The sequence below is a fragment of the Natator depressus genome, chromosome 2 (genome assembly GCF_965152275.1).
Source record: "Natator depressus isolate rNatDep1 chromosome 2, rNatDep2.hap1, whole genome shotgun sequence".
Lineage (NCBI taxonomy): Eukaryota > Metazoa > Chordata > Testudines > Cheloniidae > Natator > Natator depressus.
The window spans coordinates 194,880,365-194,906,658 of record NC_134235.1 but is presented as its reverse complement, the minus strand read 5'-3'; the positions used below and the strand labels follow the sequence as shown (position 1 = coordinate 194,906,658).

Sequence of the window (26,294 nt, the reverse complement as noted above, 5' to 3'; positions counted from 1 at the left end):
GCTCAGACATAGGAGAGAGGTTTTTCGCAGGAGTGGGTGGGTGAGATTCTGTGGCCTGCGTTGTGAAGGAGGTCGGACTAGATGATCATAATGATCCCTTCTGACTTTAGTATCTATGAATCTATAAGTAGTTCCATTGACTTCAGTGGCACCACACAAGTGAGGGAGGGTTGCAGGATAGACTTACCGTTCTCCAAAACATAGCGCTGGGACACTTTTTTTAATGTGTTTCTTCTTAATGTGAAGACATAGGCCACGTTCAGCCTGGGTGCCTAAAATTAGGCTCCGAAGTATGTACTTAAGAATCTAAATAGAAGTGGATTGAATTTTCAGAAGTGCTGAGCTCTTTGAAGTCAATGGAGGCTACAGTTGTGCTGCCCCTTTGGAAATCTGGCTGCTTTTCATGGATTTAAAAACCTAATGTGAAAGAGATCTTAGTATCTGGTATTAAAGCATAAGCCATATTTGCTATTCTGTAAGAACAATGCAGAAAAAACATTGGTTCTCATACTGACTTTAGACACCAAGTTTGAAAACTTTGGCCATGGCTTTGATAACATAAATTAGTGCACTGTTGATTTTTGAATCTGCAACCAGACCCATGGAAACAGTATTGACTTGCTGTGTGGCCTTGGGCAGGTCACTTGAACTCTTGAACTTTTATTTTCTCATCTTGAAAATGGAAATTGTGGGATTATATAAATTCTATGGATTTAAGTGGAGTGAACAGGGAAGAGTTATGGCTGCTAGTTAATACAATCCATACCTGTTCTGCAATAGGGGAAGCAGTATTGCCAACCCCAGACGTTCAAAAATCATAAGTTAAGCCCCCAACATCACAAGATTGGTTTTAAAATTATGATTCTTTTCATTAAAAATGTGGGGTTCCTTTATTTGCCTTCTGGTTTTTAGGGTACACTTAAGTCACATTTCCAAGCTTTTCTCTGCAACCATAAGGTCACGGAACCTTTTTAATTATTTTACATGAACATGAGAATTCTCACAATCACTTTATCTCCAGAAGCAAAACTGCAAATATTACAAGACTTACGATAAAATCATGAGATTTGGGAACTCTGAAGAAGGGAGGCTTGAAAAGCATTCTTTACCTCTGGAGTACTCTCATACAATACAACTTTGACATATTAGTTATCATCTGGTGGCCTATTTGAAATTAATTTGGTCATTGCCTTGCCATGCCGAACAGACAGGTGTCCATATCTCTCACCACTATGACAGTGCTCACCATGATAATAATTAGTGCCCTCAGTATTGAGACCGCTTTTGAAAGGGAGTGGAGACAACTATCCTGCTGACCCTAGAATTGGTTTCTCCAGGTCCAGATTAGAGAAGTGCAGGAAGGTTTTTCTACTGCTTTGGTTTCATTGTTGTACCTGTTCTGAGTTGTTCCACAGCCTTAGAATTCTAAGGGAGCTGCAAAAGCCCCTCACTGCAGCAGCCATCCCAAGAGTGGAGGCCTGCCTCCTTCTGACACGGGGGGATTCAGTGGGAATCTGCTACAGATATTGGCCTGGATGTGCTGTGGAGCTCTGTGGGCTCTTTGATAGACAGGAGACTTCAATTTTCAACATCGCACCTTCCTATACAATCCATTTATGTTAAAGCATGAGACTAAATTTTCTTCTCCACCTTTAACTGAAATATGATTTGCATTCAAAATGAAGAGAATTGTGTAACAAAAAGAAATGTTCCATTAACAGGGAATGATTTTTGTGGGAAACTTAGTATGGAGAGAAACTGACCATCCAGGTTGATCTTATGGTGCTTAAGAAGCATAAAGAATTCCGTTTTATCTGTACAGTTCGTGCAGATGTAAAGTATAGCTCATTACTTCTAATTTTCATTTGCAGTAAATACTTCATCTTCTGTTACATTCTGTTAAATTTAAGCTAAAGTTAATTGAACTATTTCACACTTTTCTTCTACAAATGAAATGTAACCACTGTTTCTCTTGTTGCATAAAACAATCTGGAAAACAAAAGAAAGATTAACACAATAGTAATCTGCTTGTCGTTTTAAAAGCGGATTTAAAACTGTTGTAATACAACTAGTTGACACCAGAGGGCAGCAGCACACCAGGAATCCGAAAAAAAAAAAAAAAAAAACCACCCAGTTTTTTTGATTATTCTGATAGGAAAGATATTAAATGGCACTCTACATCTAATTCAGCTTTAGTATACATTTAAAGATTAACTTTACAGTTTAGCCTTGCAGAGCTGGAGTTACTTTTAATCTGAATTAAATGTTGGGTTTCCTATCCTTTTTCTGTTTAAATCTGTAAAGTCAAACTTACGACCGTGTAGTTTTACATGTTAGCAAACAATCTTGTAATTGTGGTTTTTCTAGGTTACGTTTCGGACAAGAATCTATCACTGTAATATTAACAGCCAAGGAGTGATCTGCCTTGACATTTTAAAAGACAACTGGAGTCCAGCACTAACTATTTCTAAAGTTCTCCTCTCCATCTGCTCACTTCTTACAGACTGCAACCCTGGTAAGTCTCACATACCCTAACAGATAACATCTCTATTGATACGGCTCATCTGGCATTTTAGTAACTTACATCCGGATCCTGCATCATTAAAGTCAAAAGGAGCTTTGCCATTGACTTCAATGAGCATAGGATCAAACTCTTAGAGAAGAGAATCCCTATGTCCCACAAGATAGCCCAAGCTTTCTGTTGTCTTTGTGGGATAATAGAAGTTGTTCAGATATTCTATATATGTCTGTAATCTATCTGTTCTTACGCTGCACTGCAAAGAAAGCAGCAACCAGAAAAATCCTGGACAATCAATCTGTAGATTGAAATTCCAGCTAAAAACAAAGTAGTGTTTTAAACACCATATTTGTGTGTGGGGTCTGCACCATCTGAAATTCTAGTGATTTGGTAATAGACTAGATGTATTTAAAAACAACCACCACAAAGAAAGTTGAGAAGATAACAGGCTGGAAGTTTTCCTGGAAGCTCCAGTTCAGCTTTACAGTAAATTATTCGAGAATAAACTTCCCACCACCATATTTATATTTTTAGGAATTTATCTATATATATATATATATATATATATATATATATATATATATATATATATATATATATATATAAAATGTAATTCCTAAGTCAGTTAAGAACTGTTTTTAGTACATTTAATACTTCCCTCCTGTGTCCAGCTTAGTTAACGAAGTATATCTCAGTAATATAAAATAAGCAAAACTTATAGAAATTCTTCTAACTATTATAGAAGTGTAGTAGCTAAGGTGTTATGCTCTGTGTACTTCACCAAAAACACCTGATCTAATCTTTTCACGGAAGCCAGATTTATATTGATATAGGTGCACTTAGTGTCTGAGACATGCATACAGCTTTAGAAATGGTAAAGGAAATTGAAGCACACAGATCAGGTAAAGTTTACAATATAACCTACAAGGATGGCAAAGCATAAGTGTCTTATTTTTTTACCTCCTTAAAACTTGAATTAGTGAATCCTCCCCCCCCCCCCCGCCCCTCCACATTGAGCAATCACTTATAAAGCACCATAAATTTACATATACAAATTAAGACCTGTTCTCTACTTGGAAAGTCTAATAATCTATGTACTATACAATGGGTCAGTGTTCCACCATGTATTCTCCCCGCTTCCCCGCCACCACCCCAATGAGTGCTTTTGGGTAACCCATCAGACCAATTCTCAACTTTTTTCTTTTCTGTTTTTCCCAGTTCTCTTAACTAAAATGAGCAGGAACTTTTTTTTTTCCTTTTCAGCTGATCCCCTGGTTGGAAGTATTGCCACTCAGTATATGACTAACAGAGCAGAGCATGACAGAATGGCCAGACAGTGGACCAAGAGATATGCTACATAAAATGGATTTTTGTTAAACTCTTGCATTATTTGTCTGTGATGGAAAGAGCTGCTTATTGATTTTGAAGTGGGGGGAGGGAGGGTGCTGGTAAAGAGTAGGGTATTTCTATAACAGATTTTATTCAGTCTTTTATTTCCTAAGATTTTGTTGTTGTAACTTAAGGTATCTTGCTACAGTAGACAACTAGAATTGGGAATAGCATATTTTAAGACTGTCATTAGTTCAGCAATATTAGCTCACATAGTACCAAGAAGAATGTAAACTTAGACATTTTTTTGGTTCAGTTGCTTGCGATATGTAAAAGATAAAACAGCTTAATTTTGTACAGGTACATATGTTGACATTTATGTAAAAGTCCTTTGAAGACTCTACACACTGGGTTTTTTCTTTTTGTTTTTGTAAAAGACGTTGGGATTTTTTTCCCCCCTTGGGAGGGTGTGCTGGTATTTAACAATTCCTTTTTAAAGACTCATCTCATGATATGTAATATGGAGGAGTGGATATATGGCCTCATATAGGAAATGAGAAGTAGTTAATGTATTATTTTATATGCCAATCTACCTTTGTGAAAAGAATAAAGGTTTTAATCAGGATTTATGGCAACCTGTAGTGAAATACCTTAAGCTGTTTAAATGTAAGGCGTGGAATAGGAGTCACTCAGTGGATTGGTTGTATGTTGTGGGCTACTTAAGTCTGCATTTGTTACTGTGCTAATAAAAATATGTAAAAAAATGACTCCCACTTAGTGACCTGCTTTGTTGTTTTGCTGAAATAACTTCTCCCCACTATGTTTTGATGAAAGACCTATATTCAGTACCCACTATTTTTCCTTGTAAGCTACCTGCTGTCTGAAAGCATTCAGGGAAGAGTTGCCTGCACTGATTTATCAATGGCAGTAAACTTGCCTAGATGGGTGCTTTGCAGTAAACAGCTCCTACTGCTTCCATTTTTGAAAGGCTTTTCTACATTAGTATGTACCGGCTGATAGCACATGAATAGAGAGACAGGGTGGATGAGGCGATATCTTTTATGGGACCATCTTCTGTTGGTGAAACAGACAAGCTTTTGAGCTTACACAGAGCTCTTCAGGTCCGCTACAACACTGCCTACCGAAGGAATAATCCAGCTGCGTACAGTAGAACCTGAAGGGGTCTACATAGCATCCCTGCCCCAGCGCATTGCTGAACATTCCAAGCTTCTTAACTTTAAGGTTAACTGCTCCCAAAACTGGTTTTGAAGTGCTGCCCATTCTCTAAAACTGCAGAGAATGCAGCTGGAACAGTGAGACTAAGGATGGGCTGCAGGTGAGCCGCCGAGGGGAATGTCTGTCACAGCTGTAATATGAGAGAGGGAGCTGTACTTCCAGTTGGAGGAGGAGAAGGAATGGCATCATAAAAGAGATGGGCAAAACACAACTCCATATGAAGAGCGGGGGAAGACAGATTATAACCTGCTGCAAAACTCATTCCTGATAATGCCACTTGTACAGCCAAGTAAGGGATAGGGACAACAATCTAGCTGTAAGGGAGCTAGATGACTACGTGATCACAGTCTTCAACAGGTATTGAATCAATGGTAAAGCAAAGAACAGAACACACTAGCCTTGCCTCAGTCCGTCCCCTCCCTGATGTAGTCACTGAACCACACTCTCAACAGCAATAGTTCACTGCCCATAGAAACTTACTAATCCTGCAGAAAGCTGTACATATGTGCAAGTTTCACTCGGACACAACACCAGCGGCTCCAAACGGTTTGAGGGCTACAACTAGATCAGCTACTTTACTGCAAGGGACTGTAGTATTTAGAAAGGACACTAAGCCTGAGTGGCTAAAAAGCAGTAGGACAGACCTGTAAAGAAAAGGGCTTTTTTTTTTAAAAAAAAAAATGCCAGTATCTAGTCTGACCAAATGAAAAGTAATGTGTTGGCTTTTCTTTTGCTTATGTGGTGATCTACTACTAGTTAGTCACCCTGTCTAATCCCTAATGCCTTCTCCCTGTATTAGTATATGTCTACACTTAAAATGCCACAGCGGTACTGCTGTAGTGCTTCAGTGTAGCCAGTCACTAAAGCAACCTCTGGGGTTCTCCTGTCATGTAGTAGATCCATCTCCCTGAAAGATGGTAGCTAGGTTGACAGAAGTTTTCAGTGTAGACCAGTTAGAAACCACCTAGGTTCTTAATGCCCAAGCAGAGCAGTGCTGAGTTGTTAGTTAAGCCTGGCCTATACTGAAAAATTACATTGCATAGCTATGTGGCTCAGGGGTGTGAAAAATCCACACCCCTGAGAGATGTAGTTAAGATAACCTAGTGCTGCCTACAGGGAGGGTTAGATCAACAGAAGAATTCTTCCATTGACCTAGCTACTGCCTGGAAGGTGGATTGCCAATGAGAGGACCCCTCCCAGTGCTACAGTGGCAAATTGATGCCATACTACCACCTGGTTTCCTCTACTTCAGACAAAGGGATCAGGCCATTTGGATCACAGCAAGGGGAGCAAACATAGAACTTTCTCTATAACAGGGGTGTCTAACCTGTGACTCTGGAGCTACATGCGGCTCTTCAGAAGTTAATAAGTGGCTCCTTGTATAGGCACCAACTCTGGGGCTGGAGCTACGGGCGCCAACTTTCCAATGTGCCGGGGGCGTTCACTGCTCAACCCTTGGCTCTTCCCCAACTCCACCCCTTCCTGCCCCCTCCCCTGAGCCTGCCATGCCCTCGCTCCTCCCCACCAGAGCCTCCTGCATGCCACAAAACAGCTGATTGGGAGATGTGGGGAGGGAGGGGCTGACTGGCAGAGCTGCCAGTGGGATGGGGGAGCTAACAGGGGGCTGCTGACATATTACTGTGGCTCTTTGGCAACGTATATTGGTACATTCTGGCTCCTGCTCAGGTTGGCCACCCCTGCTCTATAGGATTCAGGCTATGCAGTGCAGAAGTGGATAGGGTACAGATCCACATGGTAACACTGTACACTCCAACCTTACATGTCTTCTGATATGCTAGCATTATTTATCTTGCCTGCTTTCTCTGCTCTCTAATACACAACACCCACTTATGTGATGACTTCATAGGTAGTATTTGGTTAGACACCTGGCAAGCCCACGTGGCTGATCTGAGACTGACTCATCTGCCATTCTCAGCATGGGTTCTCCACCTGCTGCTATGACAGCAGGGGTGGCACACCCTACTTCCTCTGTTAGGGGGAGATGGGAGTGCCTTAAACTTGGTAACATTGTGGGGGGGGGGGGTCAATGATGGCATGTAAAAGCTGGAGAACCACTGCTGGTAGAACAAATTAGTCCTATCTTCATCCCACTTCCAAAACCAGTCAGTGGTCTGCTGCAAACACTACATGTAAACAGTCAAGTCCCACGTGTGTGGAGAAACATGGAGGATTCATGTACAGTCAGCAGGAAGTCAAAGTGGGTGGCGTTCCACTGCTGCTCTGCTAGTACCAAAGCTCTTAGTCAGCTGCAATCCTTCAGCGGAAACATGTAAAAGTTCTAGCAGAGTGTAGCCAGAGCTTGCTCATTCATAAGGAATAACTGAAGAAGTAATTGCTGACTCTCTCTTGTCATACACCTTGGGCACAGGAAGAACAATGATCCAGAACTACCTCACAGGGCAAGACAAAAAACAGGTTCAAGTGTACAGGTAATCCCAGTTACTCCATCATGAAAACTTGCTTCATTTTGGTAAACTGTATTATTGCACCATCCTTACTAGCTGTTCATACTTTGCACTGAGTTATTCATACCATTGTGTAGCAGAAGGATATTGCAGGTACATATTTAAAGGGTTAGTGCAGCCATCAAAATTGAGACTTTCAAATGACAGTACTCAGCAGCTTAAGTGTCACCACAAATAGCTATTGAGGTCTTGCTGACTCAGGACAGTGCAACACTCTGTTTAAAATACCAAAAATGTTACTGAGTTGGAAGTGTTTGGAACTTCACTTGTCTGTTCACTGTTTCTTTCATCTGGCTTTCCAAGCAGCTGCTCTCTCTCTCTGGAAATGATTTGCTCTCCTGCTGCTTTCGCTCTATCTCCCTCCTCAGTCCTGTTCAGATTGTTAGGAGAGCGGAATCCTGAAACGTGTTGATCCGTCCTGTGAGGTCAAGTTCAGTATCATATGCATCTGCTGTTGGAAGCTGTGCCACTTGTTACAGCCGAGGGATCTGTACAAGCATTTCTGCTGATCTGCCACGCGGAGCTGGCTGGCTGTCTTTTAGATATACCCACCACTAGCAGGCCTCTCACTACACTCATTAAGCCTCTTCCACAAAGAGATACAGTGCTTCACACTGTTCTTTACTGAGGCTATGGCTACACTACAGAACTTACAGCCAATGCAGCTGCCCCCCGCTAGTGCAGATGCTCTAAGCCGACAGGAGGGAGCTCTCCCATCAACAGCTACTGCCGCCCACAGGGCTGGGGTAATTATGTTGGTGGGAGAAGCTCTTCTGCTGACACAATGCTGTCCACACATGCGCTTAGGTCGGTGTAACTTACGTTGCTTGGGGGGGGGGGGGGAAAGAATATCAACCTAAGCTGTAGCATGTACACAGCCTTAGTCTTTCTACAGAATACAAGGTGTAACTTCCCTGTGCAGATAGACAGCAGCAGTGTTTGATGATTGCTCTGCTGGGCAAGGGTAGTAACTGTAGCCCCCTCTCTCCCATATTTCCTAAGCTGTTGTAGGGTTCCAGTTGACTTAAGAACTACAGTACTAGCAACAGGGAATTTGTACCATCTCTTTTCAATGAAATTGTCCGATATCTAACCAAGACCAGGCACCAGGTTTTGCTTCAGTTAACATCAGCAATATAAAAGTGAAACAAAATTTACATAGTTAGTCTACCCTCCCCAAGGGTTAAGATTTTTTTTTAATTGCTCCTCAAGCTTTTGTTTTGTATACCACGTAACAGTAAAGGTCACTTTCCATATTGGATGAGTCTAGTGGAAACTACAAGGAAGCCACATCAGGTTCCAGCCTTTGATCGCTAGTTGCAAGTGAGACCTGACCTATCTGAGGATCACTCATGCAATGTCACCATTTCCACATGCAGCAGGAACACTGATGCATATCCCTGCCAGGTAGGCAATGTTCTTGTCCGTCTCCTCCTAGAGTATTCTTGCTCAGCTGTGCTGGAACTTCAACTGTACACACCACCCATGGGTAGTAAGTGAGGCACAAAGGGGCTGAAACTACATCACACATCCCATGGCTAGAGAAAAGGTAAGATAGGTAAGCTCTTTCTCCTTTGCTGCAGCCAGGAGATTTTGCAATTGCAAAAGGGGAAGAACAGAGGCTGGACAGCTGCATATGGAGTAGTTTACTAATTGTACACTTGTGAACTTGACCCAGTAGCAGCCTGAAATGGCCATGCGTGGGGATGTAGACAGCCATCACTGCAGTGATCTACTACAACACCCCAGTGACCATTATAACCTTTTTACAAAGTGCTTCCTTGTGTCATGCTTAAGACCGTGACCAAGCTGTGGTTTTCCAAGAAAATACCTGATTGAAGGACAGCTACATTCATGACTTTGCTGATTTTAATTCTGAATTCAGAAAAAACATGCCAAACAAATGGCAGAGAGAGAGACACCATGCCCTTGCAGCAGCAGATGAATAGCCTCCCCTGGAGGAGGGGTTTTTAGTTATCACAGTTATTGCCTTTGCTCTTCCTCCCAGGCAAAGGAAATGCTGACTTGTTCTGGGATTGGGAAAGTTTACTGGCTAGTGAAGTGAAAGGTTCAATGAGTGTTTTCCGATCTGTCACTGTCACCTCCCACAGTCTCACCTTCTCAGCCTTTGCCCATTGCTGGGCTACTTCTGTTTCCACTTGTCTTTGCTCCGTGAGGTCAGTTTTGTTTCCTAAGACAACAACTGTCACCTAGAAAGAAGAGCAAAAAAGTCCTGGTGGTACATGCAGATCAGTCACTGTATCAAAGTTGTTAAATAGCATGCAGGAGCTAGGCCCTTCACAATCTAGTCTCTACGTTCATTTTGGCTCACCCTAAACACGTTCTGCATTTTGAAGTAGTAGAATGGGGGGTTCAAACCTGTGTCACTCAGTGCGCTGGGAGCAAGGTGGGTGGTGATCGCTACCCACAACGGGAGGGAGACAGGAAAGTGGAGTGTCACACATCACCCGATGAACACCCATTCTGGTGATGAGCAAAGCTCTACAGCCAGATTCTCCATTTGCTTTGCACTTTGTGTAATTACACACACCAATGACAAGCGCGTAGAATGCTCTTGAATGTCAGTTTGACACCTACTTCACACAGATGACGACAATACAAGGCAGTAAGGCAGCCAAGACCTGGCTCAGACTGCTGCTTTCCAAGCCCCAGATTGTAGCGTAAGAAGAGTAAGTCTCTTCCTCCATAAGATAACCTGTTGATGTTACTACAAGCTGTCACACTACTCAGAACAACATACAGGCACCCCCTCTATGTTCTGCCTCTAAATATCACACTCAGGTGGCATATTGTCCTGGAGGAGAGATGTATAAACTAGGTGCAAAAGCTAAGACTAATAAAATTTTTTTCAGAGGAGTTTGTCTCAACATTATATGCTCCTTGGAGAAGCCCTGCTCTGTACAGCCCTGAACTCAAACATATTACTGTGTCCCTTTAATTCTAACCCTCTCCTCTTGCTTTGGGTTGTTTCTTCTCTCTCTTTCTCCCTCCCTCCCCTCTTCCTGCCAGCACTAGTTTTTACTGTAGCCAGGCCTAACTATTCTTTCCTGTTGAGCAGACTCTGGGATGTCATATGCCTCCAGTTTCTTTCCTGGGGTTCTTCTGTCTGTAAGTACTTTACCACAGGTACTCTTGCTTTAATATCTTCTACGACTCCCTGTAGAGCTCTCAGAGCGTTATTACCTTCTGACTAAGTCAGGATTACTGCTTTAAGTTCTGTCAATATTGTTGATGTTTTAACTCATATTGCATAAGGCCACCATTTCCATCACATGCTTTAGTCAAGATCACAGCATCTTTTATTTACCACGGCAGCCTTCCCAGACCCACACATAAGCAGCTCCGTATCTGCCCAGAAAGGGGGGAGTTGACTTAGAAAAGCACAATAACCCTCAAGAACATAACTTCAGCAACCCACTCAGGAAACAAGATATCTAACTATGGTCAATGGCTAATCTGTCTCTTCCGTGGCTGCAAGTTGCACTGTTGTCAAACCATTCCTTTCCCCTCTCCCTGAATACATTTTGAGTACTAATTAAGTACGTCTTGTGTTTTGCAAGAAGTGGTATGACATTCTGCCTGTTACCCCCTCCCTTTTTATTGCCTGAATGAGCTTTATTTTGCTGGCCTATCGGCTAAAGGCATTTAGCAGGGAGAACTATTAAAGGATATATGGATACTCTAAGAAGATGGTAAACACAAGTGTACTGTGCAGGCGATATTCATCTAGAAGAGCTGCAACACTATCAACTGCTAACACTAGCAGCTTTCTAAGGGAAAATACAGCAGTCATTCTTCACAAGTGATTTAACAGCCACACTGAAATACAGTAGATCCTCCTTGCTAATTGACTAATGTCTGGGAGACCCATTGTCAACTACTGTATTTTATAAATGAGCAAGTCTGACACTAAAACCAAACGAGGATAACTCACCACATTGTTTTATCCACTGCACTTTAGTTTTCATGTATAACACCTGATCAGTTTACAAACTATACTACCGTCCATATGAAATACTACATTACATCTCTGCTGAGAAGAGGGGCAAGATATTTATCTTTTGTGCCAATTATATAGTGTGTGGATTAATGAAATTCTCCTGCATAGATTGCCCAAGACTGCAGGGAATATTTGCTTTCCTTTGTACTGCTGTGTAATTTAACTTTCCATTACTGTGCTATTTCAGACATGACCAAGAAATTAAGGCATCAAGCTTTTACCTCTTTTTTGTCTCTGATTGTGTCAATCTCTTTTTTGATCGCTTCTACTCTCTGGAAGGATTCAAGGCTGTTCACAGCATACACAAGAACAAAACCATCAGCAACAGAGAAGTAATGCTTTGGAAACTCTACTCCCTCTTGCAGACCCCCAGTGTCATAGAGACGTAACTGTTCCTTAACCCCACGATCTGTTTCGACTGAAGCCAAATACACATCTTCCACTGTTGCACCTTCTTCTAAACCTGTTTTAAAAAAGCCCTAAAAGTTAGAACTTATAATAAATTCTGTAAAGTAATGCTGTAAGTATTTATTCATACTGCAGTAAAACTACTAACACTCATGGCTTTCAACAGCGCATTTCAATCAATTTAAATAAACATTTTTTTTTCGGATGGGTTTGACCAGGATTTGAACTCAGATCCCATTATGTTCTCAGCAAGACCAACAGGCTAGCTATTTACAGTAATGAGACCATGTCATATACACATTCAGTACATTAATATATGTAATGCATTTTTATGGGCATAAGTTCAGGATGATATAACTTAGTTGGCCCTTCCCACAGGTTCCCCAAATCCTGCCCACCAGAACTGTACCAGTTGTTCTATGTATAAAGCCAGCTGTGGAGGAGTCAGAATTTGCCCCTCAGGCAGCATAACGGAGGAAAAAGGAGTACTAAAGAAATTACTACTGTAAGGCTTAATTAAGTTTTCTTTAGCAACCTATCTACTCCCTATAGCCCTAATGTTGCCACCCTTCCTCATATTGAATAGCACCTTACTCCACGAGTAGAGTAAGGGGACTAATATGTGTAGTCTATGGGACTACTTGTGTAAAGTACTAACTACCCAACAGGTAGACTCAGGCCATATGATGCTATAAGCAGCAAGGTTGAAGGATGTTTGAGTGCAGGGAATCTACATAACTTAAGGACATGATGGAGATCTCAGAATTTCAAGTCTAGCTCACTGGTTTTAGCAGTAGTTTCAAGTTTTCAAACAAGCCTTCTGTTACCAAAGTTTGTCATCTCCTGCCTCCATTGCACACCCACAAACATACACTTGTTGGTTCTTGTAGGGTGGATAGCTTTCTGTTGATTTCCAGACAATATTGACACACTGTTTTAGAAAATAAGGATTTTACTATGTTGAATAACACTATTCGAAACTCTTCATGCCAACAAAGATGCTGAAGTATTCCACCCACACCTGTGCTGATTAAATTCCCCTGCTGCATGCAACCTTTGTTTCCAGAAAAAAAAGTGGCACAAGCTCTCCTTGCTACTCCCTCCCTCCTTTTCTAGTCTTCATAAATCCAACTCCCATTAGATACATGGCAAACTCTGACCAGGCTATTTGATCTTGCCTCCAACTATAGCCACACTGACATGAGGACATAAGACTAACAGCATGAGGAAAGACTGGACAGATTAATAAAAAGAGAATGAGTGCGAAACAAGGTTGTAGATCTGATTCAGGAAAGTGGTAGCGGAAGGGTGTGCTGGGGCATTTTTAAAAACTAGGTGGCTAATTGAGTCCCTTCTGAGAACAATCATTTCTTCCTGCTCTCTGCCTCCAGTCAGTGTACATGTGACCGTTCCTCCCAATCAACATAATGGAAGCAGCGACAGATATGTCTGTACCATCTTGCCTGATGAGAAAGGGGTGGAAATGAAGTCCTTCATGCTGGAAAGAACTAAGAGTGGGAGTGAGAATAAGTAACAATGATGGAGGACCTTAAGGACTTCTCTGAGGCATAGGAATTTACACACCAGTAGTCTCAATGGATGAAATTCAGGCCTCTGCAAAAGGGCAGCACCAGGCCCATGTGCCACTCAAAACATAAGAGCGGTTATACTGGGTCACACCAAAGGTCCATCTAGCCCAGTATCCTGTCTTCCAACAGTGGCCAGTGGCAGGTGCCCCAGAGGGAATGTACAGAAGAGGTAACCATCAAGTGATCCATCCCCAGTCGCTCATTCCCAGTTTCTGGTGGCACATAGGCCTCCTGCTGGCCATTCATGTAGTGGGAATTTCCCCCAGTTAGAATAACCCACCTTCGAAGATTATTAGTAATCTTAGACTTGCATGCATCAGCTAGAGAAAGAGGAGGACAGAACCACCTGACAATGCTATGGTTGAAATCATGCCGCCAAGAGTATTTACAGTTGTTGGCTCTTACAATCTGCCTACAGACATTTTTCTTAGCCCTTGTTACAACTGTTATAAAACAAAGCTAAAGATTATGGAGGCGGAAAGACACGTCATTTATAGCATTACTAACTAGCCTAAGTCTCGGAGAGTCCAGGGGGTCGGGAGGAAAAATCCTTGTTTACACTGCTAATCAACACCATGCAAGAAACATGCTCGCAAATTTCATCTGTAGCAGACTAGGCACACTGTAAAATTCTGTTTAGTGTAAATGGTTTTGCAATTTAGAAATACAAAGAGTAAGGATCACAGATACTGACTGCCATTGTCCAATAAATATTTGACAGTGAATGATGAAGTGAGGTGTAGCTCACGAAAGCTTATGCTCAAATAAATTGGTTAGTCTCTAAGGTGCCACGAGTACTCCTTTTCTTTATAGTAAACTTAGACAATGCACAAAGAACCTGCAAATAAGCAAAACAGATTACAAAAAAGTGGGGTTTTCAGAAATGTCCATTTTCAGAAATGACTTAGGAGCATAAGTGTCATTGTCCTTTAATGGGATCCATGCTCCCATTGTATTCCTTGGGCATTTTTGAAAATCCCACCTCAGATTGTATGTATATGAGGGGATTTTGGCAAAACACATTTGCTATTATCTATATTTCTACAATTCACCATACAGCTTTTAGGCTTCTATCCCGCAAAGGACTGTGTGCTGGAGGATCCAAGCAGATGTGCAGAGCGGGACATAGTACACATAGTGGTGGGCCGCCTTTTGCAGTCAGGAGGCAGAGATATAAAGAAAAGAAGCATTTTCAACAGAACTGAAGTTCTCACCATCCTTTTGTCTCATAGCTAATAAGCTTTGGCAGAAACAGAAGGGCCATAGGCACCTCAAAGTACAGGGATGACCTCCATCTGAGACATTACTGCAAAGAAGGAATATTTCAAAAGCCTTTCCAGATGTCTTTTGGAGAAATTAACCAGTCACTGCTCTATTCTGCTCTCTCAAGAGAAGTCAGGCTGAAGAGTGCCAGGTGCTATGGAATTCACAACCTACCTACCAGATGTTCTGCTAAATAGGTGCCAACCACAACTAAAACTAAGTTTTGAACAATCTACAAAAGTGAAATCACCTCCCTTCTCAATTTAGCAGGTTTCCTATTCTAGGTATCTGTATCTATTACATCTCAGACGTAATAAGTCTACTCATTCTACAGTCATCTATATAGTCTCCCAGGTGGAAGACCAGAATTTCTAGTGTCAAAAAACAGGCAGAAAGAACACATATTACCCCCTCCACTCTTAACTTTTATGTTAAGCAGCAAGAAGAGCAAGCAAACAACCCCACCACCACCACACGCACACACACCCACACAGCCAATTTTATGGTTACTTTGCAAGTGTCCATGAAGAGGTGATATAGAAGACTTAAAACAGTATTCAGAAGAGTTCCAGAAAACTGATCGCTGCCAAAAACGAAAAACATGTTCATTCTCCCGCTTCACCTCAGTAAAGGTAAGAAAAATTAAGGCCAGATTGGTACCCCTAAAACTTGTTGGAATATCATAAAAATGGAAAACATATCTCACCAACAGTATGCTTTCCATAGAGAAGCTGCTCCAAAATTGCTGTTTTTCCCACTGATGCCATTCCACAAATCACCACTTTGTAGCCCTTTCCCATCTTATTTCAGGATAGCAAAGTCAGCAAATAAATCCTGTTCAAGCACAGAGATCTGTTATATTTAAGACATTATATTAACAGCAAAGTCACTGAAACATTTAGTGCTTCAGTATATTTTAATTATGCAGTTCAACAAGCCATGGAGTTGATTTTGAAGCAGAGCTCTATCTGAAGAGGTCACCAGCAGCTGGTATTTCTAGAACAATGCAATTTGCTCCCCCTCCACATTTTAGGCCTCAAGCCTTCCAACGTTTACACACATTTAAGTTTACTCAGGCAAGCAATTTCCTCCACTTCCGGGGGGCCGTTCTCACAAGTAGAGTTAGACACCTGCTTACATAGTTGCAGGATCAAGGCCTTGCAGCCTCTTCAGGGCAGCGACTGTGCCTGCTTTTGTGTTTGTACAGCACCCAGCACACAGCCTGTGCAGTGCTGCCAACTCCCACCACTACATTGTGGGTTTCCTGGAAACACGTGAGCGCCTGGGCCTGCGTTTCAAACCAAGCATGCGTCTCGCCCTCATGTTCACAGGGAAATGCTGTCAGCGGTGCCCCCCAAAAGCTCAGACACCGGCAGGCCGATAACAGCTGCGTACAGGGCACTCTCAGGTGGGGGTGGGGGCCCTGACTTGCGACTTTGACATGGCTGGAGGTGGCTTTGCCAAGGCACCACCCAACACCGCTGGCTCGATGCGCAGGGACCCCTGGCCCGGAGATGGGGCAGAGAAGGCGCCGCGGGCATGCAGGTGCCAGCTGGCCAGGAGGCTGGGGGGAGGCTGCTGAGAGGGAAGCTCTCTCCAGGGCTATTAGCCCAGCGAGCAGGCCCCAGGTCCGCCCTTCTCTGCGGCTACTAGCCTAGCGACAGGGGGCGCCCCTGGCACGAGGGGGCGGGGACCCTGAGCTGGCAGAGCAGCTGCCGCGTGCGCCGCACACCCCGCCCAGCCTCTCCGAGAGCTCGGGCCGGGCTCCGCCCCCAGCGCCCGCCCCGAGAACACGGCGGGAGCTCGGACCCCCACCCGCGCAGAAAGATGCTCCTCCCACCTTGGGAGCGGGGCGTCTCCTCGAGTCCTGCCCACCCACAGCCCGATTTGTAATCGCAGCCCCGCCCCTTCTTTTTATTGGCATGTGGCGAGGGGGGCGGGGCGGAGGAGGTTAGGCCAATCAGAGCCGTTGGCCCCCTCAGAACTACGTTTCCCAGCAGGTCCCAGCGCTAGGGCCGGAAGCGATAGGGGGCCGCAAAGGACGGTGGGAGCTGGGCCTCTTCCTTTCCGGCTTCGGGCGCCATCAGGTGAGTGTTTGCGCTGTGCTGGGCTGCTGGATGCATCCGACCCCATCGGAGGTTGGGAGCCGCCCATCCGTTCCTCCTTCTCCGCTCCGTGCGCGGGCCAGGCCCCGAGGGCCCGGGCTCCGAGGCAGGGACTGGGCGGCAGGAGATGGGTCGGGCCGGGCCCCTGGGGGGTGCTGGGCGCGAACTGGGACGGGCCTCCCCGCTGCGTGGGGGGTGCCTGGGGCGCAGGCCGCGGCGAGCTGAGTGGGGAGCCCTACTGGGAGGCCAGGTGCGGGTGGCTGGGCCTCTGAATAGCCATGACAGGGTTGGGGAGGGGGGTGCAGCGGGTGTCTAGGCCTCTCTGAGCTGGCTGCTGTTGGGCAGCCCTTTGAGTGTAACGGATGGGGGTGACAGCTTCTGACTGACGTGTGTGCGGGGAGGGGCGTGTCGCTCTAGGGTCCAGGGGCAGCCAAGCCTTAGGGCTGTATCGTGGGGGAGCCTCACTGAGGGGGAGCCTGGGTGGGGGGTAGATACTGAGTCCAGTTATTCAGCTTGGCTTTGCTTTTACTAGTTTGTGTTGCTGTATGCAGGCAGGCATCTGCACCCTGTAGATCAGCAAAGGCTTCTTAAACCGCCCCATAGAAAGCAGAGAGAGGGAATGGTGTAGCAAATGCCACCCAATATAGGTAGATGGGAAGACAGAACTCTTAGCACAAGAAGGGAAGATAACCAGAAATGTGGTTTGTTTATAAATCAAGCTGACTCAGGGTGAGATATTTTTGAGGGTTGAATTTGACATGGCTGAATTAAATTTGCATTGTGACTTCCCGTGAGACCTGCAAAACTATGCTGTATGGGAGAAGTGGCTTCTTGAATATTTTGCAGAATTTTAATGATCTCCTGAAGATCTCAAAGTATTTGAGATACCAATAAAGTAAGCTTTTCGTTAGGTGAAGAAACTGAGACCCAGCGTGGCTTCCCTGAAGTTTTAAATTTACAGAGCAATAACTAAAATTCAGGTCAGATATTATTAGTTTGTGGTAGCAGGCAAAACATGCTGAGCAGGTTCACAAAGGAAAAAAGTCTCTGCCCTGAAGAGTTTGAGGTATAAAGACATAAACAGATAAAAAGGAGAGGAAACTTCAGGATGGTAATTGGTATGTGTGGGGTTAGTTACAGATCTCCAGAATCCTGGATGTGTGCTGCTTTAACAGTGTCATCATGCCTGACATATGTATAGGGAGCCTTGGAAATGTGTTCACATAAGGCAGCATATTTTTTTATTCCCTCTGTGTGATGTTATTTTTTTTGGTTGGAAAGACTCTGCAAGCTCACACAGATCTCTAATTCAGCAGGTAAACAAACATGGGTGCCTACAAATACATCCAAGAGCTATGGAGGAAGAAGCAGTCAGATGTGATGCGTTTCCTCCTGCGTGTCCGCTGTTGGCAGTATCGCCAGTTGTCTGCCCTACATCGAGCTCCCCGACCAACCAGGCCAGACAGAGCCCGTAGACTTGGATATAAGGCTAAACAAGGTAACTAGAACTAAAAGGGTGTGAGGTCAGCATGCTTTAGTGGTGCAATGTTAATGGTTTTTGATGGCTCCTTCCATGATTGAATATTAATGAATCAGTGTAAATGGGAGCGTGCTGCATACTTAATCATGCTCTTCACTGAGAGTTTAACTTTTTGTTTCCTGTGTGAAAGTAGTTTGGTATCATACCAAGTTACCATATGAGTTGTGGGCACATACAAGTAGAACATAAGTTAACTCTTAATTGGCACCCACATTGGCACTTTGGGCAGAGAAGCTAACCACAGCCTAAATACGTATGGAGATTGAAGTCCCCTTATTCTCAGGGTATATCTTCACTGCTGAGTTAGCCTGGGTGTTCAGCATCCGGTTTAAGCTAGCTCAGGTATAGACCAGCCACAGTCAAGTTACTGTGTTTTCACTGGTGCTGCATTCTTTGTTGTGTGTCAGCAGCACTTCTGGGGACAGATCTCTTAGTTCTATGTTCTGCAATGAACTGAGCCCTGATTCTTTCTCGGTGAATTGTGGGAGACCTTGTCTATCCTTCTGGGCACAGAGGGAATTATGGGAAGGCACTGGAGGCCTATCAGCACTTGAGTGCTATAGTCTATATCCTTGCTGCAAACTATCCAAGTGGAACCTGGGTTCTAATCCACGCTCCCAGCTAGCCAGGGTTAAAAACACTAAACTTGGGTGAAGCATTTTTGTGGGGATGGAAGGGAATTTAGGGGGCAACACACAGATAAAAGCTTGTACTTTATATCGGTAGGTTATTTCAGTTCCCAAACCAGAATACTCTGTCAGTGGAGCTATCTACTTGGGGAGTTTTGCCACTTTAACTGTACCAGTATCCACAAAACAACAAAACTTTCTAGTGCAGACAGGTTCTTAATATTCTGTACCACTTGGTGAGCAGTGGGTGAAGATTACTGTACAAAAAACAGTACTTGCGGTAGCATAGAAGTATAGCCCCAGTGGGGAAGTGTAAAAGCGTAATTAGTGACCGAAAGGTTATCAGAAGTCTGTAGTTCCAAGAAACTCAGTTTTTAAAAAATGGTGTTTACAGGTTATGTTATCTACCGCATTCGTGTTCGTCGTGGTGGTCGTAAACGCCCAGTCCCGAAAGGTGCTACCTATGGTAAACCTGTAAATCATGGTGTTAACCAGCTGAAATTTGCCCGGAGCCTGCAATCTGTAGCAGAGGTAAGTGTCTTTCCTTTGTGTCACTCAATAGCAGCTTCTTTGGGGGGCTGAGTTGCACTGGTTCTGAATATCCTTCTTGACCAAAAAGAGTGATTTCCTCTGTAACGTAGAAGATCACGACTAATGATAGTACCAGAGTACTTGTGTAGGATTCTTTATCCATTTCTTATTTTACAGATGGGGAAACTAGTGTGCAGAGAAGTTAACCTGACAAGTCATTTGCACTGCACATTAATGCCAGAACAGTCACCAAATTTGTCAATGCAGCTGTCCTATGCATACAATAGAACAGCCAGCAACAGTGTATAGCCTTCATTAAATAAGGGGTTTGACATCAAGAAACTTCAAATATGTTATGGTGCATGTTTTCACCTTTGCTTTTGGTCTCTGTAACCTAGACAGTCCAAACAAACCCTTTCTGATGTTTAAAGCTGTTATGATACGCATGGTATGGTATGCATATTTATTCTGCAATCTTAATCGCTTTCCTGCTGAAGAATTTAAACTGAGTTGTTGCTTCTGAATACTCTGCTTGCCAAGAAGTAAAATAATTTTCATGAAACTAACATGATCCTAGTCAGTTTCCTCTTGCTACACCAAGGGAGCAACACAATGGTACCTGGTGAGAAGAGAATCCTAGAATACATGGAAAGGATAGGTATATGGATAATAAGAGAACAGGGAATAGATTAGAACATCTATCGGATTCTACCCTAAAACAATTCTTTTGCTCAGTATTTCATGCTATTGTCATAGTTCATTACATACTGTTTGTTGTGCTTTACATACGGATTATTGTGCTTTATACAGTATAAGAGCTAGCACCATATGATCAGGGCATGTGCTGTGGCCCACAGCTTGAGAATGCGCCTATCTTACTGAATTGATAGTTGGAAGGTGTTTTGTATCTCTCCATTCCTTCCCTGTAAAGTTCTCATTTACAGTCCACCGAACAAAACATCTCTAATGTTTAACAGAAAACTGCTGATCAATCAATTTGCTAGTCACGGTCTGATCTGTCTTACTTGGTGTGGGGAGGGCTGTATTAAACAAGTGTCCCTAACATGGACAAAAAGTCTGATACCCTGAGAGCTTGAAAGACTATTTGTGGGTTAACTTAGCTCTGGATTTGATGACTCGCTACTGAAATACTGAAGCTATAGTGATGCCAGAAATTGGTAATGGAAGAGAGTTTGGTTGAAAGATTGTTGAGAACTCAGTTAAACCTAATTACTGTCAAAAGAATGTTAAAGATGAGTCCTGAGGAAATGTTAAAACTGTGTGTTAAATATGGAATTGCATCCTGCGAGTTAGAAAAATATCCAATTGTCCAACAACCCAAAAATAAATGTTTTGTTGCTGACAAACTGCCTGATAACACCCTTAGACCTTTTTTAATTGGTTTTTAAAGGTAGGCTTTTTCCATGATTAGAGCCTTCTGAGTGCTAGACAGTTCTAAAGAAACTTCAGACTACTTGGTAGCTTCAAGTGCTTCCATTTGTTATGCACTCATAATGTGCTCTTGAAATGTGATGTTCATGGGTCATCCCAGCTATCACACTGAGAGGCCCTGAATTCCATCTGTGCAACCAATCTTCCAAATCAGAGCCTTAACTATACATTATTTTACATAATGATGAGAGGAGTGAACTGCCTTTGTACAGCAAGTTCATACCCTCAAATCTTTCTAAAAACAAAGGGCAACATTGTGAGAATGGGGGGTGCTGTGTGTCTGACAGTAGATTTGTAGTTTCCATGAGGGGGACATTCCTCCAGTGTTTCTCTTGACCATGGGCAGGGGTGAGAAGGTGGGGGTTTGTAATGCTAAGAAAAAAAAAAAGAATATCTGAGAAAACAGTTAACTTGTTCTTTATAAGTCAAAGCCTGTCTGAAATTGTCTCCTGTTGTGTGTTTTGTCTATCTTTACCCTGAAAAGTATTTCTGTATATCAGGAATGTTCTGACTTCCCTCTTTTCTGTAAAGTGCCACTTTTGTAGAGAAAATAATTTATTTCCTTTTTGACAATCTAAACTGCGATCCAGGTTGTCTTTGAGCAAGTCACTGTTTTTTTTAAAAATTGCAAGGTCTTCAGATCTGTCTGCCTCATGCTAATTGGACCTTTGATCTAATTAGTTCTGATCACTTTAAAGGACTAGCCAGGTTTCCAGCTCTTTAGACACCAGTTTACTTAATTTTGTATACGTTTTTGCATAGACAACTTTTACTGCTAGTCTATTTCAATCATTATTGAGGCTTTGTCTGTAGGCAGGAATGCTTGTGATGCAGGGTTCTAACTTTTGGATGGAGTGTAAAAAAGATGAATATTGCATTGATTTAACTGCAAGGAAAAACCAATGTAATGCCCTTTTCTTCTCCTTTTGATATTGAAACATGGCTTCATGTCCTTGCTTTTTGTTTCATATATAATAGTTGTACTAGGTTCTCACTTCTTGCTGCAGGACTGGAAATGGAGTGGGATGTCAGGGAGATCTGTTGGCCTGTGGAGTAATCTCCCATGGGTAGTGCTGAAAGTTTTCTGGTTACACCTGCTTAATATTAAACTGAACAGCACGAACAAAAGTAAAAAGAGAACAGTCCTAAACTGTCTGGGGAGGGGGCAGGATTAGATGACCCAATAGGTCTTTTCTTTTGTTTCTGTGAAAACTGAGCTGCAGTGTTCTTGGCCATCTGTTCATGGAGAGAGGATGTTGTGTCTCAGACAAAGTGGGTAGCAGCCCTCCATAGAAGTTTGAGAGAAGGAAAACACTTCTCTTCCTGTCCTCCCTTCCAGTCAATATGGGATTATTCCCCCTGTAGTGATTTGTGTGTGTATGTTTTCTCTAGTATAAGATGGTGTCCAATTAATGAGGCTTCCATCACTTCCCTCAGAAGACTTTCATAGCCTAATACATGTCCAGTAACCTGATGACACTCATGTCATATAATCCTTCTCCTTTAAATTCCTTAATTTGGTGGTGCACAAACTGTGGGGTGTGATTTTCCCCCCCCCCACCCCCCCACCCCCGGTGGGCATGGAGGACTATTCTGGAAGCAAGCGGTGATGCCAAGTGGCCCATGCCAGCCCCATGCAGCAGGGCCCAGGTCAGCCTCCACAGTAGAAGGGGGCAGGGAGGGAACGCCAACTCCTCCTCCACCTCCTGACGTGGGTCAGTGTGCTGTGCAATTTCCGCTCCAGGCAGCTTCTGTGCCCAACCCTGGCTCCACCACCAGAGACCATCACACACATCTTCCCCCACATGGAAAAGCTGAGGTGGGAGGAGCAGAAGAGCAGGTATTGGCCCTGCCCTAGCAATGCCTCCTGGCTGCAAGGTAGAAGCAGCCCGCTGCTGTGAGGAAGCCTTGGCTGTGGAATAATGGAGGGGAGACACGGACAGATTCCGTTAATGGAGGGGTTTGCAACTGGAAAAAGTTTGCGCACCACTGCCATAACTGACTTCCTGTCTGCCACATTCAGGCTTTTGGTGCCTGTTACTGTGGCATATAATCTTGTCTCCAGCCACACCTTTGCTCTCAATTCTTCCTGTTCAGTCTTTAATTCCTTGCATTCCTCCTAATCATCTCCTTAATGTATCCTTTATCTTTTTTTTCCATTCCTACTCTTTGCCATCATTGTGCGTCTATGCTGTGAAGCAGTCTCCTTTCTTATGTCCACCAAACACTTTTCCCCTTAATTCTTCATTAATTCTCACACGTGAGAATCCTTCCAAACTGCTCTCCAGTCTCAAATTCTTTTGTTAATTGTTGTCCCTTTTTTGTTGTATTCTGTCCTCTTCAAGGTTTTTTGGGGACGAGAACCTGGGTTAAGTGCCATAAATTTCAATTGTCCCTTTCCTAATTTTATATTTCTAGTTAGAGTCCTGTGTGCACAGTCCTAAGGAATTTCTCTCCTTCTACCCTTGTATGAACTCTTGTTTTTACCCTGTTGTCTAGGAGCGTGCTGGTCGCCACTGTGGGGCTCTAAGAGTGTTGAACTCCTACTGGGTGGGTGAAGATTCCACATACAAGTTCTTTGAGGTAATCCTGATTGATCCATTCCACAAGGCCATCAGACGCAACCCTGACACCCAATGGATCACCAAACCAGTTCACAAACACAGAGAGATGCGTGGGCTGACATCAGCTGGCAGGAAGAGTCGTGGTCTTGGCAAGGGCCACAAATTCCATCACACCATTGGTGGCTCCCGCCGCGCTGCATGGAGAAGACGCAATACCCTGCAGCTCCACCGTTATCGCTAATTCTTGTAAATGTCACAATCTAATAAAGCTTGAGAGAGATCTTGAATTTACCACTGTCTCTACTTAATTACTTAAAATGGGAAGTCATGTTTTCTCAAGGAGGTCATAGTTGTATTGCCTTATTTTAAAGGACTGGCAAAAAAATTTAACTTGATGATTGGGTGCTAGAATGACATCGCTGGCGAGTAGAACTCTAATCACAACAGGTAAAGCAGGAGCAACAGTGCAAGCGTCTCCGTTCTATTATGGTCAAAAAGGGTGTTGAGGTTTCCATGTCTATTGAGTGCTCTCTGCTGAGGCTGGTAACAAAGAGGCCAGCTATGATGCACACACTGAAGTGAACCAAATACCAGTTTTGTTTTATATTGGTGTCAGATAGTAAACTGAAAGATGCTTAAAACATAATTTGCTTTGGAGTGATGTCTGCTCCTTAAGTGTGAGTGGGACAAAACTTTTTTAGTTGTAATTGTTGAATATGAATTAATACTATTAGAAGTTTTCAAGCCTGGGTATCTGCAATAAGGTGCTTAAATCTAAACCTGGATTTAAAATCTAGTATGAAGATACTTGTTTTCATTAAAATGTGCGTTTTAAATGCACAGTTCATAAGTTCACACAGTGACTTATGTTCAAAGATACAGGCTTGGTGAGTATTTCCTACAGTTCTTCAGTGTCTGCTCAGCTTTTCCAGACTAGAGCTCTTGTCGCTGTGTTCCGTTGCTCTTTATAGGTCTTCTGGCATTTTCTTCTGATTTATTTACTTTGTGCCTATTCTACATGGAACAGATGTATTCAGTCACCCGTTTTGGAACAATGCAACCTAACACACCCCCCCAAGAAATGTAATCTGGTTTCCTAGTATACTTCATTCATAACACTGCGAGTAATGATGCATTCTCACAGAAATGTGCCATGCAGCTGGGCTGTGATGGGGCCTGTTGCCCACTGGGGCCTAGGACCACAGGGAACGTGGCTGGGAAAGCCATGGGACTCAAGGCTGAGGAAAGAAGTTAACTGACAGCCTGAAAGTAGCTAGGGCCTCCCAGAAACAACCAAGAACAGAATTTCTGGGAATGAGGAAGTAGTTCTGTGCAGCCAAATTTGGAAAAAAAATCTTTGTTCACAGGGGAAACACTACTAAGACTATAAATTTGTTGTTTTTTTGTTTGTTTGATTATAGCCTGTCTCAGAAGGTTTTAATTTGAAGAGAAGGCACTCCAAAGGGAGTGTACTTCTCTGACAGCTTGTTTATAAGCCTTAGGGCTCGGCTACACTTGAGAGTTACAGCACAGTAAAGGAGTCCCAGGCACAGTAGCTCACTACCGGTCCACACTGGCAAGGCACGTAGAGTGCTCTGACTCCGCAGCTACAGCACTGCTAGTACTCCACCTCGGCGAGTAGAATAACTTTTGCTGCGCCCCACTGGAGCACTGCGGCGTCAGCGTGAACAAGGTGTTGCTTTACTGCGCTCTGATCAGCCTCTGGAAACATCCCATAATCCCCTTAAGTCAAGTGGCCACTCTTGTCATTGTTTTTCAATCGCTGCTGGAATGCGGATATGCCCTTTGAAAGCTCTGTTTCTGACAGCCAGCTGCTTATCTGTTCCGAGACAAAGCAAGCAGTTACTGTGGAATGCTCTGTGTGTGTGTGTGTGTGTGTATGAGAGAGAGAGAGAGAGAGGGAGGAGGGGGTCTGCTGCCATCTGAACTTACAAGACAGCATGCTGACATGCTCTCAGCCCCCCCAAAAACCCACTCTCTCTCTCCCCCCACATACACACAACACACTCCACTCCACACACCCCCTGCCCCATTTGAAAAGCACGTTGCAGTCACTTGCATGCTGGGATAGCTGCCCACAATGCACCGCTCCCAATGGTGCTGCAAATGTGGCCACAGCAGTGTGCTTGAAGCTGTCAGTGTGGACAGACCGCAGCGCTTTCCCTACTGTGCTCTCCGAAGGCTGATTTAACTCAAAGCGCTCTACATCTGCAAGTGTAGCCATGTCCTTATTTTACTTTGGTGTAGGGGAGAGCAATTCCAAAAAGCTCTTGTTAGCAATCTGTTTGAAATCTTGTTTAATTAGATTTGGGGCAAGAAGGAACTTCAAAAGAGACTGTTCCTTTATAGCCAGGCTAGAGGCTACTCCATTTTGCTTTGAAGAAAGGCATCCGAAAGACTGCTTGTGTATAGCTTTGCTGTCTCCTTCATTTCACTTTGCTCTGGGGGAGGGGAATTGGTATTGGGAAGACAGGATTATTTCTGGAAAGCAAGACCTTAAGACAGCCTGGCTTGACCCAAAACTGAAGAACCTAGGTGCAAGTTGGACCGGGTCTCCCCTTGACACCGAGGAGGTTGTTGGCTACTGAGAAGGAACCCATGC

At 43.6% G+C, this 26,294-nt stretch overlaps 3 protein-coding genes across 7 annotated transcripts in view; 2 read left to right on the top strand and 1 right to left on the bottom strand.

Annotated features, from left to right (window-relative positions):
• Positions 1-4,576, top strand: part of UBE2E1 (ubiquitin conjugating enzyme E2 E1) — a 61,212-nt gene extending 56,636 nt beyond the window's left edge. For 2 of the 4 annotated variants that reach the window (XM_074945657.1, XM_074945654.1), the window contains exons 5-6: positions 2,368-2,515; positions 3,782-4,574. In XM_074945657.1, coding sequence (XP_074801758.1) covers positions 2,368-2,515; positions 3,782-3,879 — 246 coding nt within the window. In that variant the 3' untranslated portion in view covers positions 3,880-4,574. Of the gene's footprint in view, positions 1-2,367; positions 2,516-3,758 lie in introns of all 4 variants that reach the window. The other 2 variants (XM_074945655.1, XM_074945656.1) reach the window with 2 other exon arrangements.
• Positions 1,767-16,743, bottom strand: NKIRAS1 (NFKB inhibitor interacting Ras like 1). Of its 2 annotated transcripts, XM_074945659.1 has the most exons (5): positions 16,691-16,743; positions 15,557-15,684; positions 11,812-12,053; positions 9,687-9,779; positions 1,767-1,989 (listed from the first exon to the last, which is right to left on the bottom strand). In XM_074945659.1, exons 2-5 carry the CDS (start codon positions 15,648-15,650, stop codon positions 1,906-1,908), a joined length of 513 nt encoding a protein of 170 aa, XP_074801760.1. In that variant the 5' UTR covers positions 15,651-15,684; positions 16,691-16,743; the 3' UTR covers positions 1,767-1,905. The 2 variants fall into 2 exon arrangements, with proteins under 2 accessions (XP_074801760.1, XP_074801759.1); XM_074945658.1 differs by lacking the exon at positions 1,767-1,989 and having other exon boundaries at positions 9,540-9,779.
• Positions 16,744-16,809: 66 nt separating this feature from the next.
• Positions 16,810-23,930, top strand: RPL15 (ribosomal protein L15). Its single transcript, XM_074945653.1, has 4 exons — positions 16,810-16,937; positions 18,269-18,453; positions 19,519-19,655; positions 23,607-23,930. Exons 2-4 carry the CDS (start codon positions 18,282-18,284, stop codon positions 23,910-23,912), a joined length of 615 nt encoding a protein of 204 aa, XP_074801754.1. The 5' UTR covers positions 16,810-16,937; positions 18,269-18,281; the 3' UTR covers positions 23,913-23,930.
• The last annotated feature ends 2,364 nt before the right edge of the window (positions 23,931-26,294 follow it).